The 19,930-nt window shown below is 49.4% G+C and overlaps 1 protein-coding gene across 1 annotated transcript in view; it reads left to right on the plus strand.

The window, feature by feature from the left end:
- LOC144499490 (uncharacterized) overlaps positions 1–19,930 on the plus strand; it is a 201,429-nt gene that overhangs the window by 160,967 nt on the left and 20,532 nt on the right. The window contains exons 34-42 of the mRNA XM_078221483.1: positions 786–938; positions 2,857–2,955; positions 4,955–5,044; positions 8,340–8,479; positions 10,361–10,487; positions 10,582–10,662; positions 13,367–13,465; positions 14,925–14,975; positions 18,632–18,817. Of these exons, the coding sequence (XP_078077609.1) occupies positions 786–938; positions 2,857–2,955; positions 4,955–5,044; positions 8,340–8,479; positions 10,361–10,487; positions 10,582–10,662; positions 13,367–13,465; positions 14,925–14,975; positions 18,632–18,817 (1,026 nt within the window). The remainder of the gene's footprint in view (positions 1–785; positions 939–2,856; positions 2,956–4,954; positions 5,045–8,339; positions 8,480–10,360; positions 10,488–10,581; positions 10,663–13,366; positions 13,466–14,924; positions 14,976–18,631; positions 18,818–19,930) is intronic.

The following is a 19,930-nucleotide window of genomic DNA, read 5'->3' on the forward strand; positions in this document are numbered from 1 at the left end:
TCATAGCTTACAGTGTCCTAGATACCACCATCACCATTCCGGGGTTTGTCCTGATTCACTGGCAGGACAGACCCAGCAGAGGCGGCGGACAGCACAGTGTTATACAGACGGGCGGGAGTTGCCCTGGGAGTCCCCAACATCGACTCTGGACCGCATGAAGCCTCATGTCACCAGGTCAAACATGGGCAAGGAAACCTTCTGCTGTCCCCCTCCCCCTCCCACCCCCGCTGCTGGTGAATAAAGATTCCTTCATGTTGACACAAATTCCAGGAAGCACTGAGGGTGGCACAGTCACAGAATGTACTCTGGGTGGGAGAGTACATTCCATCGCTGGGAGCAACTCACTGGCACCATTGCTGACCTCACCAGCAATGACCCACACCCTGTGAAAGAATAAACAACATCCCATGCTAAGCTCAAGAAGACAATCTAAACTCCAAATAGGAAGTCTCACTAAAGTCGAAGGAACATGAATCGGGCAATGACTCTCTCTGTTGACTAACTCTAAGCTGATGGAGATTGTGCTGTTCGGAGGATCGGCCTGTCTGTTTGGTGACACTCAGGACTCCAGCTTTATGAAGATTGTTCATGTGCTTGGGGCCTGACTAAGTTACCACTGGCAGGAGAGCAGGGAGACAGGAAGGAGCACTGCGGTCAGGACAGAAACAAAGAAAGCTGTGTGTGTTCTGGCCCACTTTGATGTATTTTACACAGAAGCGGCAGCAACTGAGCGAGCTTTCTTAATTTCAACATCCTGTGCCATATTGACACCTGTTTCTTGTCAGGTGAGCAGGGTTTGTCCGGTTTCCCAGGATCCATTGGAACACCAGGTGAGAAGGGGGACAAAGGGGAAACCGGTCTCGTGGGAAAACCTGGAGTGATGGACAAACTTGAGATGATAAAAATGAAAGGACAGAAAGGAGAAACAGGAGATTCAGGTAAATGGATTCATTCTGACTTTTCATACAGCATTGTCTTGTGCGTCTGTGCTTGTGTGTACTTGTGTGTGATGGTGTGTGTACATGTGTGTGATGGTGTGTGTAACAGTGTATGTGTGTGTGACAGTGTGTGTACGTGTATCTAATGATGTGTGTATGTGTGTGTGACGGTGTGTGTGTGTGACGGTGTGTGTGTGACTGTGTGTACGTGTATCTAATGATGTGTGTATGTGTGACAGTGTGTGTGACTGTGTGTGTGACAGTGTGTGTACGTGTATCTAATGATGTGTGTGTGTGTGACTGTGTGTGTGACTGTGTGTGTGACTGTGTGTGTGACTGTGTGTGTGACTGTGTGTGTACGTGTATCTAATGAAGTGTGTATGTGTGACAGTGTGTGTGACTGTGTGTGTGACAGTGTGTGTACGTGTATCTAATGATGTGTGTATGTGTGACAGTGTGTGTGACTGTGTGTGTGACAGTGGGCCCGATTTTACCATTTTCATTCTGAATGCTGAATCTGGGTGCGATTCAGATCCGAGTTAGAAATCTGCTTTCAGGAGCCCCCCGATTCGCACTCAACCTGAAAAAAAACATTGCGGGTCCCATTCGCGCTGTGGGCGGGGCTTAGCGCTGCCGGAACGATCGGAGCTCTGAACTGCGCATGCGCAGTTAGAAAACAATTTGAAAAAGCGCGCCCGTGTCAGATCGCTCTCGGGCCGCAGAAAGCGGAGACAGCAGCCCAGGAGCAAAAAGCGGGAGTGATGGTCCCACACACATCACTGTCCCTCTTATCCACCCCCACCCCCACCCCACTACCCACACACATCACTGTCCCTCTTATCCACCCCCCACCCCCCACTACCCACACACATCACTGTCCCTCTTATCCACCCCCCCACCCCCCACTACCCACACACATCACTGTCCCCCTTATCCACCACCCCACTACCCAGACAGATCGCCACCCCTGACCCCCTCACCTCCACTGATCGCCCGCAGAGTGGCAGCGGACCCCCTGCCCCCCCCGCGCCCCCACCAGAGCTCCATCTGCCCCCCCCCCCCCACCCCACCAGTGAGCGATCGGGCCACCCCCCCCCCCCCACCAAAGATACATCTTACCCGCCTCCCTCCTCCCCCCCCCCCCCCCCGCCATCCCCCTCCAGAGAATGGTCTGGCCTCACTCCCCCCACCCCTCCAGAGAATGGCCTGGCCTCACTTACCCCCCCCCCCCCACCTCCCAGAGCTTGGGTCTGGCCTCACTCACTGCCCCCCCTCCCCCAGAGAATGATCTGGCCTCACTCCCCCCCCACCTCCAGAGAATGGTCTGGCCTCACTCCCCCCCCCACCTCCAGAGAATGGTCTGGCCTCACTCATCCCCCGCCACCCAGACAACGATCTGGCCTCACTCCCCTCCCCTCCCCTCCCAACCAGAGAATGGTCAGGTGAGGGTCAGTCAGGAAGGTGAGGCAGGAAAGACTAAACACCAAAGCAGTTTTTTATTCCGCTGTCTTGCTGTGAAGGAACCAGCGCCAATGTTGTGAGGAGAGCGTGTGGAACAGGAGCAGGAGATGGCCACTCGGCCCTCCAATATGCTAGGAAAATTAGATCAGACATGATGGGTGGAGGAGTGCAGTATAAATGCTTCCATGGACAGGTTAAGCCAAGTATCCCCCCTCTGGGTGTATATTTGATCTGATTCTAACCCAGTGTGTAGTCAGAGACCTTTGTGTCTGTGCAGGGTCTTTGAATGAACTTTCCAAATGAGTCCCTCTCGGTGTGGCCTCAGTGTTGTTGGATTGGCGACGGATTGGCGATTATCACCCCTGCAGCCGCCCTGAGCTGGGCAGAGCAGTGAAATGGGGCAACACTCAGGAACAGCATGGAATTCTCTTCTCAAAGTTTGACCCTCTCTCCGCAGGACTGACTGGCTTACCTGGATCAAAGGGACATCAAGGTATTTCGGGTGACCCGGGAATGCCAGGGAAGGATGGTCAGCCGGGATTGCCAGGCCAGCCGGGTAAGAAGCAAAACTGGTGGAATCTGCTCAGTAAATAGACACCGGAATAATCGGGAAAATACACAACTGATTCCTGAATCGCTGCTTCTCTCTACCACCCGTACAGCAGACTGTCTGGAATCTTCCACTCATTTCTTATTATCTGTTTCAGATTTCCGACACTGGAGTTTTTCACTTTTTTTGAAGGAATTGTTATAATCTTATCGCTCGGGCAGGACTGAACTGAGTCACTTCTATTGAGGCCTTCCCAACATCACAGCGCAATGCAGACAATGAAATACTTCCCAAATGTAGTCGCTTTTGTAATGCTGCAGATAATCTGTGCACAGTAAGATCCCACAAAGAGCTGCGCCATTAGGATTGGCTCACCAGTTTTAGTGATAAAGGCAAATTACTGCGGATGCTGGAATCTGAAACAAAAACAGAAAATGCTGGAAAATCTCAGCGGACCTGGCAGCATCTGTGGAGAGAGAATCGAACCAACATTCCGAGTCAGTGACAAGGGTCATCCAGACTCAAAACGCTGCTTCCATTCTCTCTCCACAGAGGCTGTCAGACCCACTGAGGTTTTCCAGCCTTACCAGTTTGAGTGAGGTGGGTTGAGGGGTAAATATTGGCTGGGACACCAGGTTCAACAGCCCCCTGCTCTTCACACAGTTTCATAGAATCTTTAATGTCCACTTGCAAGGACACCCTCACCCTCAGAGGAACATCGTGTTTGAAATTCGGCCATGTTGTCCTGTGTCCACACCTTAATTAGCTGAGCGATGTTAACCAATACACACTCCAGACACAGGACTACAGAGAAAGACATCAGTATCTCCTCCGTAACAATTCACCATCGGGTGTTTCTAGGGCTGTCCTTGTGGTGATTAATCAATGTTTATTGAGCTCTTTATATGGTTTCTATCGGGTTTTAATGGGGTGATTAAAGAATATTTATTGGATGTTTCTGTTGCTCCCAAGAATGAAGTGTCATTTTCTGCCCCTATCTGATCACTGCCCCATGGATCCTGACTCTGACATGGAATCATAGAGGTTTACAGCATGGAAACAGGCCCTTCGGCCCAACTTGTCCATGCTGCCCAGTTTTTACCACTAAGCTAATCCCAATTGCCCGCATTTGGCCCATATCCCTCTATACTCATCTTACCCATGTAACTGTCTAACTGCTTTTTAAAAGACAAAATTGTACCCGCCTCTACTACTACCTCTGGCAGCTCGTTCCAGACACTCACCACCCTCTGTGTGAAAAAATTGCCCCTCTGGACACTTTTGTATCTCTCCCCTCTCACCTTAAACCTATGCCCTCTAGTTTTAGACTCCCCTACCTTTCGGAAAAGATATTGACTATCTAGCTGATCTGTGCCCCTCATGATCTTATAGACCTCTATAAGATCACCCCTCAGCCTCCTACGCTCCAGAGAAAAAAGTCCCAGTCTATTCAGCCTCTCCTTATAACTCAAATCACTGATGGGTCCAAAATCCGACTTTTCAAATCTTTAGTAGCTGCTGGAAGTGCCCAGTTGCAGGATCAGGCTGTAAATGTTGGCAGCATGGCGGGTTTCCCTGGTGAACAGATCACAGGTCGGCAAGCTCGTCAGTTTGAATCTTAACCTTTGGCAGGTTGCTTGATCTCATTCTGGTCAATCCAACAGGCTGTTCAGATCCCTCGGTGAGATTGGGCACAATTACACAGCTTTCTAATCCCAATCCGAGCTCTCCCGGCTCAAAGCACCTGCATTAGACCATCGACTGAGGACTGGGTTCAATAACCTTCCTCCTTTAGCGGAATAACCCACCCACGCTCAGCCACAAGACTCAAATTGGCACACGAGTGTGGCACTGCCAATCTGCCGGGTGACCGGTACCCCGGTAAACAGCTCAAACACTGGCACAACAACCCTAAAAACAGCAGGAGGCACAAAGGAGGGAGGAAAAATTCAGAGAAATCAGTGGAGCAATAAACTAAGCACCGTGTCACTCCTGTTTCCACCAGGGCTGACGGGAGACCCAGGAAGACCCGGAAAACCAGGCCTCACAGGTGTCCCAGGAGAGAAAGGATCGATTGGAGAAATGGGGCTGCCAGGTAAGTTTGCAACTCAATACAACCTCTGCTGAGAGTGAAGCTCAGGACAGGACAGTGACTTTGCTCCTCCTGGTGAGACATTCCTTTCTGTTTTCCTCAAGCATTCGAAAGAAAAGATTTGCATTTCTGTGGCACCTGGCACAACCTCAGGACATCCCAAAGCCCCGCTCACCCCGTGAAGTACTTTTGTCATGTGGGAAACGTGGTGTTCAAATTGTGCACAGAAAGATCCCACAGGCAGCAGTGATAATTGAGCAGATGCTCAGAGGTAAATTTTGGACACCCAGGAGAACTCTCCCATTTTTCTCCCAGGTGAGGGGGTGCCAGGTGAGGGGGTGCCAGGTGAGGGGGTGCCAGGTGAGGGGGTGCCAGGTGAGGGGGTGCCAGGTGAGGGGGTGCCAGGTGAGGGGGTGCCAGGTGAGGGGGTGCCAGGCCCACTGCCTTCCTGCCTCACCACGATTAAGTCCACAGAAGCAAGTCAGTGGATGGCCTTCACATCACAAGGTCCTGGAGGGACCAATCAATGCTTGCTTCAGAGCCTCATCCACAGTGACCAGTATTCACCCAGTGGGTGGAGAGGGAACCCATGGGCAGCCCAAAAATTAAATGCTGTGAGGATGCTCTCCAGAGGAGGAGGGTGGGGCTTCCCTCGTTCAAAGGCTCTCGATGACTGATCAAGGGATCCAACATTGGGAGATCCGTGGGGAGGTGGGGGTGGGGGGGTGGGTGGTGCTGAGAGCGACCCCCTGCCCTCGCTATTGACCTCCTCCCCTCTCCCCCATGGCCCCCACCCTGTGATCACAGTCCTGCCACCATTCACCTGTGTCTGGATCTATCGGTGAACCTGGGCCTTGTGTGGGTGCAGTACAGGCAGCGGCCACCATCTCCCAGGTGGTGCTGCTGAGCAATGAAGAGCAGCCAGTCTCTGATTGGCTGGGGTTGACCTGCCAAAGGCCAGTTAATGGGGTGGGCTTTCCAGTAAGGTTCGGGGGGTGGGGGGAGGGGGGGGGGGGGGGGACAGGACTCTCGACGGCTCTCCAGCTGACAGACCAGGACCCTGTCACCTTCAAATACTGCCCCATGTTTGGACAGATCTATAGAGTTTTTTGAGGTTGTAAGCAGGATGGATAAAGGGGAACCAGTGGATGTTGTATATTGGGGCTTTCTGAAAGCATTTAATAAGAGGTTATTACCCAGAATTGAGACTCATGGTTGAAGGTAATTTTTACCACGGATTGAAGATTAGTTAACGAACAGAAAACAAAGAGTGGGAATAAACAGGACATTTTCAGGTTGGCAGACTCTAACTAGTGAGGTCTTGCAAGGATCAGTGCTTGGACCCCAGGTATTCACCATTTAGATCAATGACTTAAATTAAAGGGCAGAGTGTAACATCTCCAATTTGACACAAAGCTAAGAAGGAAGGTAAACTATGAGGAAAGCAGAAAGAACACTCAGAGACCTGGACAGTTTAAATGAGTGGAAAAGAATGTGACAAAATGTGAGGTTATCCAGAATGGTGAGAAAAACAGAAAAACAAATAGTTTTTAAATGGTGAGAAACTGGGAATTGTTGTCATTCTGAGGGATCTGGGGTGTCCCTGTCCACAAATTATAGAAAGCTAACACACAGGTACAGCAAGTAAGTAAGAAAGAGGGATTAGTGGGTAAATATGTAAGGGTATGGGGATAGGGCCTGGGTGGGATTGTGGTCGGTGCAGGCTCGATGGGCCGAATGGCCGCTTTCTGTGCTGTAGGGTTTCTAAGATTCTAAGGAAAGCTAATGAATGTTTATTGCAATAGATTGGAATTTAAAAGTAAAGAAAATTGACTGCAATTTTGCACGGTCTTGGTGAGACAACACTGGGCTGTTGTGTATAGTTTTGGTTTCCTTATCTAAGGTAGGACATATGGGGCGCCACGGTGGCACAATGGTTAGCACTGCCGCCTCACAGCGCCAGGGACCTGGGTTCAATTCCCGTCTTGGTCACTGTCTCTGTGGAGTTTGCACATTCTCACCATGTCGGCGTGGGTTTCCTCCGGGTGCTCCGGTTTCCTCCCACACTCCAAAGATGTGTGGGTTAGGTGGACTGGCCATGCTAAATTGGCCCTAAGTGTCAGTGGGATTAGGGGGGTAAGGGTTATGGGGATAGGACCTGAGTGGGATTGTTGTCAGTGCAGACTCGATGGGCCAAGTGGTCTCCTTCTGCACTGTAGATTCTATGACTCTATATGTATCTTGAAGTGCAGTGAAGGTTCACTCGACTGATTCCTACGAGGAGAGATTGAATAGTCTAGACCTAAAATCCCTGGAGTTTTTAAGATTGAGAGGTGGTCTCTTTGAAACATATCAAATTCTTAAGGGGCTTGATAGGATAGATAGTGAGAAACTATTTCCCTTGACTGGGGAATTTAGGTTGTGGAGATGCCGGCATTGGACTGGGGTAAACACAGTAAGAAGTTTAACAACACCAGGTTAAAGTCCAACAGGTTTATTTGGTAGCAAAAGCCACACAAGCTTTCGGAGCTGCAAGCCCCTTCTTCAGGTGAGTGGGAATTCTGTTCACAAACAGAGCTTATAAAGACACAGACTCAATTTACATGAATAATGGTTGGAATGCGAATACTTACAACTAATCAAGTCTTTAAGAAACAAAACAATGTGAGTGGAGAGAGCATCAAGACAGGCTAAAAAGATGTGTATTGTCTCCAGACAAGACAGCCAGTGAAACTCTGTGGGAGTTACAAATAGTGTGCCATGAACCCAATATCCCGGTTGAGGCCGTCCTCGTGTGTGCGGAACTTGGCTATCAGTTTCTGCTCAGCGACTCTGCACTGTCGTGTGTCGCGAAGGCCGCCTTGGAGAACGCTTACCCGAATATCAGAGGCCGAATGCCCGTGACCGGTCATTAAGGGAACCTGGCAAAGTGATGTTGAGGTATAAGATTAACCACGATGGTGTAGAATAGCAGAGCAGGTTTGATAGGCTGAATGGTCTACTCCTGTTTTTGAGTTCTTATGGTTCTATTTTCACAGTTCTTCCCCTGGGTTAAAGGATCCTGATCTCCTGACCTGGCCTTAGACCCACAGGAGGAGGGTCTCTGAGATTGATCTGTACTAACCCTCCACTGCAATTAGCAAATTCCATTTGGAAGTTAATGAAACCATCAAGAGATTCATTCTAATGACAAAACACGTCACTCATGGGAGGAACATTGCAGCGACTGTTGCTCGTTCAGCCTTGGAACCGTTGACCCTACAATGAGAAATTCACTTCGTCAATGTTTCCTCTGCAGGAGTCTCCGGGCAGCAGGGCCCCCCAGGTGAGCCGGGACAAACGGGCATCCCAGGTTACTCTGGACAGTCCGGTGAGAAAGGCGAGAAGGGCAGCTCAGGAATACCAGGATTTGGAGTTCCAGGTAGTCCGGGTCCAAAGGTGAGTTCAGACAAACAACAACAGAACAAAGAACAATACAGCACAGGAACAGGCCCTTCGGCCCTCCAAGCCCGCGCCGCTCCCCGGTCCAGGATTGAATCCCGAATCCAGGATCCCCGCCCAATTTTCCAGCCTATCTACATACCAATATCCTATCCACCGAGCTGTCCCTCACAGCTACGATGCTTTGTTCATTACAACCTATTAACTTACCCCCACCCCCCCATTCCAGACCATGTGATCTCCAGGGAGAGGCGAAAACCCAGAGTGAAAAACCCCAGGGCCAATATGGGGAAAAAGAATCTGGGAAATTCCTCTCCGACCCCCTGAGGCGATCGAAACGAGTCCAGGAGATCACAATGGCCCCGATCGGAAAATGCTTCCCAACCCTAGTCATTTCCACTTCCACGAACACCATATGAATTCCCTGCCCCCGAGACAGGTTCCCAACTATCCGCAGTCTCACTCTGTACTGGCACCAGCAAGATGATCGTAGAATGAAGCCTTGAAACGAGAAACCAGGAACAATTAGCCCGCGCCGCTCCCTGGTCCAAACTAGACCACTCTTTTGTATCCCTCCATTCCCACTCCGTTCATATAGCTGTCTAGATAAGTCTTAAACGTTCCCAGTGTGTCCGCCTCCACCACCTTGCCCGGCAACACATTCCAGGCCCCCACGACCCTCTGTGTGAAATATGTCCTTCTGATATCTGTGTTAAACCTCCCCCCCTTCACCTTGAACCTATGACCCCTCGTGAACGTCACCACCGACCCGGGGAAAAGCTTCCCACCGTTCACCCTATCTATGCCTTTCATAATTTTATACACCTCTATTAAGTCTCCCCTCATCCTCCGTCTTTCCAAGGAGAACAACCCCAATTTCCCCAATCTCTCCTCATAACCAAGCCCCTCCATACCAGGCAACATCCTGGTAAACCTCCTCTGTACTCTCTCCAAAGCCTCCACGTCCTTCTGGTAGTGTGGCGACCAGAACTGGACGCAGTATTCCAAATGCTTCAACCATTGTCCAAATATCCCCCTGGGATGGAGATTCTGCTGCTGAATGAGTCAAGAAATACCATTGGGCCTCATGGAGCAGGGATATCCCACACTTGATCAATGATCTCGATCAGGTGGACCTTGATTGGTCTTAGTGTCCCAGTGATAAACAACCGATCCTTGCGTTCCGGATCCTGGCGTTCCGGATCCTGGCGTTCCGGATCCTGGCGTTCCGGATCCTGGCGTTCCGGATCCTGGCGTTCCGGTTGCCGTATTGAACCTTGTTCTGTTCTGGTTTGGGAGAGGGGGAGGAGGCTGAGGTTAGATTTGGGGATGGGATTGGATCTCATTATTTGCACTGAACCCCCACATTCCAAAGCATGAACCCGGACCGAGCTGAATTTCTCGGCTGTGTGACATCAATGTGGGAAAGTTCCACCGTGTGTGTTTCCGGCCAATTCCAATTTCACCCCTTTGACAAACTGGAAGCGTTAACCATTTCATTCAACTCCATGGGGAACTCGCACACAACCTCCTTCACCCTCCCCATCACCCCCCATCGACTCCCAAACTCCACCCATCACCCCCCAACTCCCCCATCACCCCAACTCCCCGATCACCTCCCATTCCCCGATCACGCCACATCACCCCCCATCACCCCCATCACCCCCCATCACCCCCCAGCTCCCCCTATCAGTTTCTCTGCTCTAAGGGGGACGATCCCAGTTCTCCAGTCTCTCCACATTCACTGGACTCTTTGAATCAATGTTTGGGATCACTCGATGCGAAAGTTAAGGTTACTGATGCTGCGAATATGATGCGATGAAGATACTTTGCGACGGTTGTGTGCTGAACAGATTCTGTTGCGTGTTGACAATTCAGGGGGATCCGGGTCTAACCGGCTTCCCAGGTGACCCTGGACCGACAGGTGAGCCAGGTGCGACAGGTTTGCCCGGATCACTGGGAACAACGGGACCGAAGGGAAGCCCAGGTGTGCCGGGAATTCCAGGTAAGATGGCGAGAATGTCCTGAAGCTGAAACAAATCGTTTCAATTCTCTGAATGAAAAGTCGAACGCACTAAACTGACATCCTCTTCCCCCAGGAAACCCGGGGCTTCCCGGAACCAAAGGCAGCATCGGCCTCTCAGGAGAACCAGGTTTCTCAGGAACTCCAGGACAGCCAGGTACGTACAAGGAGCATTCAAAACTATTCCTCCCAGATATTGTTTTTAATGTTGAGTTGTGTGTGACACGGATACAAGTGGTTCTGACCATCCAGTCTGCATTACTGTCTATTCTACACATGGGCAACTTTCTAATCCCACTTCCTCCCCATTACCATTTCCTCTCTGTGATTCACTTTTACTATACGGGATGTGGGTGTCGCTGGTGAGGCCAGCACTTGTTGCCCATCCCTAACTGCCCCTTGAGAAGGTGCTGGGTGAGCTGCCTTCTTGAACCCGCTGCAGTCCCTGAGGTGTAGGTCCACCCACAGTGCTGTTAGGGAGAGAGTTCCAGGATTTTGACCCAGTGACTGTGAAGGAACGGCCGATATATTTTCAAGTCAGGATGGTGAGTGGCTCGGAGGGGAATCTCCAGGTGGTGGCGTTCCCCAGGTATCTGCTGCCCTTGTTCTTCTAGCTGGAAGTGATTGTGGGTTTGGAAGGTGCTGTCTAAGGAACCTTGATGAGTTCCTGCAGTGCATCTTGTCGATAGTACACACTGCTGCTACTGAGCGTCGGGTGGTGGAGGGAATGAGCGTTGAATGTGCTGGATGGGGTGCCTATCAAGTGGGCTGCTTTGTCCTGGATGGTGTCGAGCTTCTTGAGTGTTGTTGGAGCTGCGCCCATCCAGGCAAGTGGGGAGTATTCCATCACACTCCTGACTTGTGCCTTGTAGATGGTGGACAGGCTTTGGGGAGTCAGGAGGGGAGTTACTCGCCACAGGATTCCCTGCCTCTGACATGCTCTGGTAGCCACTGTGTTTATGTGACTGGTACCTTTATCCCTCTGTCCCTCAATCAACTATCTGTAAACGTTGACACAGTCTCTGCTTCGATACTGACGAATTCCATAATCCTCCGTCGGAACAGATTTCCTGGTACATTTCCTTATAGCCTGGGGTCACGATTCTCCTCCGGCCGTTAGAAACAGTCTGGTTTACATCTACCCTGCTCTGAATTTTAAACAATGCTTGCATTCTCGTCAGCTTTTCTCCATCTCAGAGATTATCTGACCTTCCAGAACATTCCCTTCAGTTCCCACCGAAAAAGAGATGATGAAATGATTTGCGCCTCTGTGAGATTCCCATCACAGCTTCCAAGCTAAGTCCTGGGGGCAACCCTCCGATTGCTGTATCTATCCCACAGTGCCGACCGCCCCATGAACCTGTCAGAAATACTGTATAGTCTGACTGCAAACAGGTGAATTAAAACACAAACAGTGATCGTCAGATTAGAAGGAAAATTAAGGGTTAATTCATTGAAAATGTGCACCAGACACAGAACCCATTGATTTATAGTTAGTCTGAGTGTGTGTGTGTGTGTGTGTGTGTGTGTGTGTGTGTGTGTGTGTGTGTGTGTGTGTGACATCCAACTGGAACTGTACATCCGCTCTTTATTGAACCATTCAAATTCCAAACCTATCCTGTTAGAGACATAAAGGCAAAATACTACAGATGCTGGAATCTGAAACAAAAACCAAAAATGCTGGAAAATCTCAGCAGGTCTGACGGCATCTGTGGAGAGAGAATAGAGTAAGAAGTTTAACAACACCAGGTTAAAGTCCAACAGGTTTATTTGGTAGCAAAAGCCACACAAAATTATTTGCTACCAAATAAACCTGTTGGACTTTAACCTGGTGTTGTTAAACTTCTTACTGTGTTTACCCCAGTCCAACGCCGGCATCTCCACATCATGCCTACCATCGAGAGAGAATGGAGCCGATGTTTCGAGACATTGGGCAGGATTTCATGGCCTCACTCACCGCGAAACCGCATTTTCTGATGGAGATATCTCAGACTGAATCTGGAACTCTCTCTTCGCGAAGGTTGTTGACACTGGGAACCAGTTAAACTTTTCGATGGATTTTTGTAGCAAAGGGGTATCTGGGATTTGGGGAAAAGAGGGTAACTGGAGAAGAAGTACGGGTTAACCATGGTCTCATTGAATGTTGGAACAGGCTCGAGGGGCTGAATGGCCTCCTCTTGTTTGTGTCTTCCTCAAGTCCTGTTGGAAAATAGCAGGAAGGAAACAAAATGAAGAAAAAGTTGGATATTCTGTGTATCATAACATAGCCGTGGCAATCCTCATAAATACACCTGAAATATGGCATTGATATTTAGACCAGGGTTGTCCTAGATTGAATCACACAGGTGTTGACTTGTCTCTGCTGTGCTGCCGGAGGGAATGCCACAGAATCCCTGCACCCGGGAGGTCCAAAACAACAATAATCAAAGAATATTTCCGTCACTGATCACTACCCGGCAAGCTCTCTTGGAATTTCTGCTTGGAGATGTAAACATTGAGGTGATGTCAGTGACTTCCCTCATGGGCTAGCCGACCAGCACTCAGTCCAAGACATGTATCATTGGACCAATCATTGGAGAACTGAATGTCTCTGAGCTCCTTCCCAAATCTACTTCCAAAAAATGATGGACTCTGAAAAGATTGGAGGAGAAAAACTGGAAATGGTGATTTTTAGATTCCACCCACAACCCAATCTGTCCATTTAGCATTGACCCAAATAAGAGCAATGACTTCTGCTTAGGAGGAGCCTCATTGGTGGGCAAAGTATTGAGCGAAGGTCCTAACAAGGTCATAAGCTGCTCGATAAATAGCAGAGATTTGTCTTGTGAGTCTTCTTACTCTTGATGCTTTTTTGGTATCAGGTCCTTCCGGCCCCCAAGGTGTCACAGGAACACCCGGAGAGAAAGGTTCAAGGGGTCTTGATGGAATCCCAGGAGTGATTGGTGAAAAAGGTGATCCAGGTACGTGGATTCAGTGCATAGGGATAAACATTAGAGGTTGTGACACAATTCTGAGGGCTCTTCTAAAATTGCAAATATAAACTAACACGGGGAGGTGATGGATGACCTGGTGGTATTAACGCTGGATTATTAATCCAGAAACTCAGCCAATGTTCTGGGGACCCGGGTTTGAATCCCGCCATGGCAGATGGTGGAATTTGAATTCAATAAAGAATATCTGGAATTAAGAATCTACTGATGACCATGAAACCATTGTCGATTGTCAGAAAAACCCATCTGGTTCACTACTGTCCTTTCGGGAAGGAAATCTGTCGTCCTTACCCGGTCTGGCCTACATGTGACTCCAGAGCCACAGCAATGTGGTTGATTCTCAACTGCCCTCCAAGGACAACTAGGGATGGGCAATAAATGCTGGCCAGCCAGCGACACCCATGTCCCACGAATGAATTAGAAAAAAACACTCCAACGACTTGATGCAAAGCTTTCGGCAAGGAGATTCTGTTTGCCATTTGGAGATTTTTTTATTCATGAGATACGGGTATTATTGGCTGGGCCAGTATTTGTTGTCTGTCCATAATTGCCCTTGAACTGACTGCCTTGCTTGGCCATTTCAGAGGACAATTAAAAGTCAACCACATTGCTGAGGGTCTGGAGTCACGTGTAAGCCAGATCAGGCCGACATGTGCCAGGAAGGCAGATTTCCTTCCCTAAAGGACACTAGTGACCCAGATGAGTTTTGAACAACCCACAGTAGCTTCATGGTCATCATTAGACTCTTAGTTCCAGATTTTATTTTCATTCAATTCAATTTGCTCCCTCTGCCATGGTAGGATTCGAACCCAGGTCCCCAGAGCATGACCCTGGGTCTCAGGATTGCGAGTCCGGAGATAATACCAGCGCCTCCACAAATGCCACACACGAGGCCGGCCTCAACCGGGATCTTGGGTTCATGTCACCCTATCCGTAACCCCCACGACTTGCCTGGGCTTGCAAAATCTCACTAACTGTCCTGGCTGGAGACAATACACATCTCTTTAACCTGTGCTTAACGCTCTCTCCAATCACATTGTCTGCACCTGTAAAGGCTTGATTACCTGTTAAGGCTCACATTCCAACCATTATCTTGTAATTGAGTTTGTGTCTATATACATGCCCTGTTTGTGAACCAAATCCTGCACTCACCTGATGAAGGAGCAGCGCTCCGAAAGCTCGTGCTACTAAATAAACCTGTTGGACTTTAACCTGGTGTTGTGAGACTACTTACTGTGCCCACCCCAGTCCAACGCCGGCATCTCCACATCATGTCCACAATTCTGAGAAGCATCAGGGTTGGGCCTATTTCTCCAGGCTGGACACTGTGCCTGGTTTGTAGTGAATCTGCTCAGTGGGAATACTGGAAATATTCTCATTTATAATCTTGCATCTAACGCTCAACCTCTACTTTTTGCAAATTTTCAAGGTATCCCAGGAAGAGATATCCCAGGAATCCCAGGACTGCCGGGAACTAAGGGTAAGGTCATCCCTTCTTCAAAATCTGCTCCATCTCTGTCTCTCTACCTCTCTCTCCTCCTCCAAGTTGCTCCATAAAACCAGAAACATGCTCATTCCTCCACTAGGCCTGTTGCCATGTACTGGTTAACTTTCCTCTTTTAGCCTCTTCACACTTTACCTTCCTGGCCAGAAACCTCAGCCTGATGTTCAGATCAGGTCATGATTAAATTTGTAAAGCATTGACAGAGCACACAGTGACAGCCTTGTGTATCAACTACAAGATTCACTACAGCAACTCACCAAGGCTCCTTCGACAGCACCTTCCAAACCTGTGACCTCTCCCACCCAGAAAGATGGATGAACACCAACATCTGGCGGTTCGCCTCCAAGTCCCTCGCCACCCGGATTTGGAAATATATCGCCGTTCCTTCGCTGTAGCTGGGTCAAAATCCTGGAACTCCCCCCTCCCTAACAGCACTGTGGGTGTACCTACACCACATGGACTGCAATGGTTCAAGAAGGCAGCTCACCACCACCACCTCAAGGGGCAATTAGGGATGGGTAATAAATGTTGACTTAGACTGAGATGGTGACACCCCCAAAATGAATTAAAAGCAAATCAAACACAAAAGGAGCAACAACAACAACCCCTAACAACAGGAGCAACAACAACCCCTAACAACAGGAACTACAGCAACCCCTAACAACAGGAGCAACAACAACACCCCCTAACAACAACCCCGAACAACAGGAACAACAACAACCCCTAACAACAGGAACAACAACCCCTAACAACAGGAGCAACAACAACCCCAAACAACAGGAACAACAACAACCCCTAACAACAGGAGCAACAACAGGAACAACAACAACAACCCCTAACAACAGGAACAACAATCCCTAACAACAGGAGCAACAACAGGAACAACAACAACAACCCCTAACAACAGGAACAACAATCCCTAACAACAGGAGCAACAACAGGAACAACAACAACAACCCCTAACAACAGGAGCAACAGCAACCCCTAACAACAAGAGCAACAACAACCCCGAACAACAACAACCCCAAACAACAGGAACAACAACAACCCCTAACAACAGGAACAACAACCCCTAACAACAGGAGCAACAACAACCCCGAACAACAGGAGCAACAACAACCCCAAACAACAGGAACAACAACAACCCCTAACAACAGGAGCAACAACAGGAACAACAACAACAACCCCTAACAACAGGAACAACAACCCCTAACAACAGGAGCAACAACAACCCCTAACAACAGGAGCAACAACAGGAACAACAACAACAACCACGAACAACAGGAGCAACAACAACCCCAAACAACAGGAACAACAACAACCCCTAACAACAGGAGCAACAACAGGAACAACAACAACAACCCCCAACAACAGGAACAACAACCCCTAACAACAGGAGCAACAACAACCCCTAACAACAGGAGCAACAACAGGAACAACAACAACAACCCCGAACAACAGGAACAACAACAACAACCCGAACAACAGGAGCAACAACAACCCCGAACAACAGGAGCAACAACAACCCCTAACAACAGGAGCAACAACAACCCCTAACAACAGGAACAACAACAACCCCTAACAACAGGAACAACAACAACCCCCAATAACAGGAGCAACAACAATCCCCAACAACAGGAGCAACAACAGGAACAACAACAACAACAACCCCCAACAACAGGAGCAACAACAACCCCCAACAACAGGAGCAACAACAACCCCCAACAACAGGAGCAACAACAACCCCCAACAACAGGAGCAACAACAACCCCCAACAACAAGAGCAACAACAACCCCCAACAACAGGAACTACAGCAACCCCTAACAACAAGAGCAACAACAACCCCGAACAACAGGAACAACAACAACCCCTAACAACAGGAACAACAACAACCCCTAACAACAGGAGCAACAACAACCCCAAACAACAGGAACAACAACAACCCCTAACAACAGGAGCAACAACAACCCCTAACAACAGGAGCAACAACACCCCCTAACAACAGGAGCAACAACACCCCCTAACAACAGGAGCAACAACAACCCCTAACAACAGGAGCAACAACAACCCCTAACAACAGGAACAACAACAACCCCTAACAACAGGAACAACAACAACCCCTAACAACAGGAGTAACAGCAACCCCTAACAACAGGAACTATAGCAACCCCTAACAACAGGAGCAACAACAACCCCCAACAACAGGAGCAACAACAACCCCCAACAACAGGAACTACAACAACCCCCAACAACAGGAACTACAGCAACCCCTAACAACAGGAACTACAGCAACCCCTAACAACAGGAGCAACAACAATCCCCAACAACAGGAGCAACAACAGGAACAACAACAACAACCCCCAACAACAGGAGCAACAACAACCCCCAACAACAGGAGCAACAACAACCCCCAACAACAGGAGCAACAACAACCCCCAACAACAGGAGCAACAACAACCCCCAACAACAAGAGCAACAACAACCCCCAACAACAGGAACTACAGCAACCCCTAACAACAAGAGCAACAACAACCCCGAACAACAGGAACAACAACAACCCCTAACAACAGGAACAACAACAACCCCTAACAACAGGAGCAACAACAACCCCAAACAACAGGAACAACAACAACCCCTAACAACAGGAGCAACAACAACCCCTAACAACAGGAGCAACAACACCCCCTAACAACAGGAGCAACAACACCCCCTAACAACAGGAGCAACAACAACCCCTAACAACAGGAGCAACAACAACCCCTAACAACAGGAACAACAACAACCCCTAACAACAGGAGCAACAACAACCCCTAACAACAGGAGCAACAGCAACCCCTAACAACAGGAACTATAGCAACCCCTAACAACAGGAGCAACAACAACCCCCAACAACAGGAGCAACAACAACCCCCAACAACAGGAACTACAACAACCCCCAACAACAGGAACTACAGCAACCCCTAACAACAGGAACTACAGCAACCCCTAACAACAGGAGCAACAACAACCCCTAACAACAGGAGCTACAACAACCCCTAACAACAGGAGCTACAACAGCAGTAAAACACAGTCAGTCAGTGGAGGAAAGCAACACAACAGAAAATAAAGTCACTCCCAGCAGTGTGGGCTCCAGGCAAGATTAGCCAATCAGCTTCATCCTGGCTCAGAAGAATGGTGTCACTAGACGCAGTCAGAATTAACCCTCCCCCCCCCCCCCCCACACCCACCCCCTTTCCCCCTCTCCCACACACCCACCCCCTCCCCCACACACCCACCCCCATACACCCACCCCCTCTCCCATACCTACCCCCTCTCCCCCACCCCACTCCCCCACCCCCTCCCCCACACACCCACTCCCACCCCCTCCCCCACACACCCACTCCCTTCCTCTCCCCCACACCCACTCCCTCCCCCTTCCCTACCTCCTCCCCCACAGACCCACCCCCTTCCCCACACACCCACATCCTCCCCCATCCCCTCTCCACACACTCAGACCTTTCCCGCAGTCTCCCCCTCCCCACCCCCCACCTTGCATAGCCCCAGCATCTTGCCACCCCCGGGACCGATGGTATTTCTTGCTGTGATAAGCTTGGCAGCAGCATCGTTCTAACGGGGTGTTTTTCTCAAACAGGTTTGAAAGGTGACCCCGGTTTGCCCGGATATCCCGGTTCACCTGGAGTTCCAGGTGTTAAAGGAGACCGAGGGTTCACAGGCCCCAAAGGTCACCAAGGTATTCATGGACCCCCGGGACCCCCCAACGTGGCCCTGGAGGGACCGAAAGGCGAGAAAGGAAATGTGGGTGAATCAGGCCGTCCAGGTAAGTTGTTCATTTTCAGAGCTTGGCAAAGATTTGTTGTGATGATGAACAGTTCGAAAACTAACTCCTGCCAATGTGAGATGGATGGTCTGTCCATGTACCCTGGCTGGCACTGCGGAAAGCCAATCACATCATTCCGCTGTACCCAGCATGCCAATGCACCTCTGCGCGTGCATTTTATATCTGTATCCACCCACTGCCTGCAGTGAATCTGATTGGAAATTTGGGTTCAGCCAGAAGATTAATAAAGTTATCTACTAATTAATTCATAAATGAATAATTTATTTTCAGGCACAGTTGTACAGTAAACTCACTTTATCCATCTTCCCTATGACACCTTTCCTCCACACCTTGCACACCTTACCCTTTGAACCCTTGACAATGCATTCCGATCTATTCCTGTTCTGCCCACATCCTCCTTAAATTGCCCTAAGTAGACACCTGTCTGCAGTACTGTGAGCCTCGTTAATATATCAAATGCATAGTTTTGATTCACAGTCACTCTGCCTCTGTCTTTCGTTATCTTACTCTATATTCCCACAGTTTAAAATATATGAACAGAACATGACCAACAAATAATATCCCAATTTCTTGGATTTCCCTGATGTGTTTTCATGGCAACATCTGGTGGTTCCCCCAATTCAGACTCCATTGGCTGGCATTAAGGGTGTTGTGCCTGTCGCAGAGTCTGTTTTAATCCTTATACGGTGGACAAAGAACTGTGTGTAGACGTCTTGTTAGTACAACCAATATTTATTGAAGACACACAATCAATAATCACCCACCCAACCAACAATAAGTTATCTTTACAGAAAATACTAAAGTTCAAGTCCAATACAAGACCTTGACAACTTTGCGTGACTGGCGAGTACCCAAGCAGATATTGGCCTTTATCTGTGCGCTGGTCTCGGTCGTCCTCTGTGTAGTCTGGTCCTTTGGTCTGGTCTGGCACTCTGGCTCTGGTCTTCCTTCCTTCTCGGGTGTGGTGGCTCTCCTCGTGCTGGTCGTCACTGGCGACGGTCACTGGTGTTGTAGCTCGTTCGTGGGGTCAGAGAGAGGGAGAGAGATTCTTGGTTGCGCAGCCCCCTTTATACCCCGTTGGGTTTCGCGCCC

The sequence above is a fragment of the Mustelus asterias genome, chromosome 10 (assembly GCF_964213995.1).
Source record: "Mustelus asterias chromosome 10, sMusAst1.hap1.1, whole genome shotgun sequence".
NCBI classification, from domain to species: domain Eukaryota; kingdom Metazoa; phylum Chordata; class Chondrichthyes; order Carcharhiniformes; family Triakidae; genus Mustelus; species Mustelus asterias.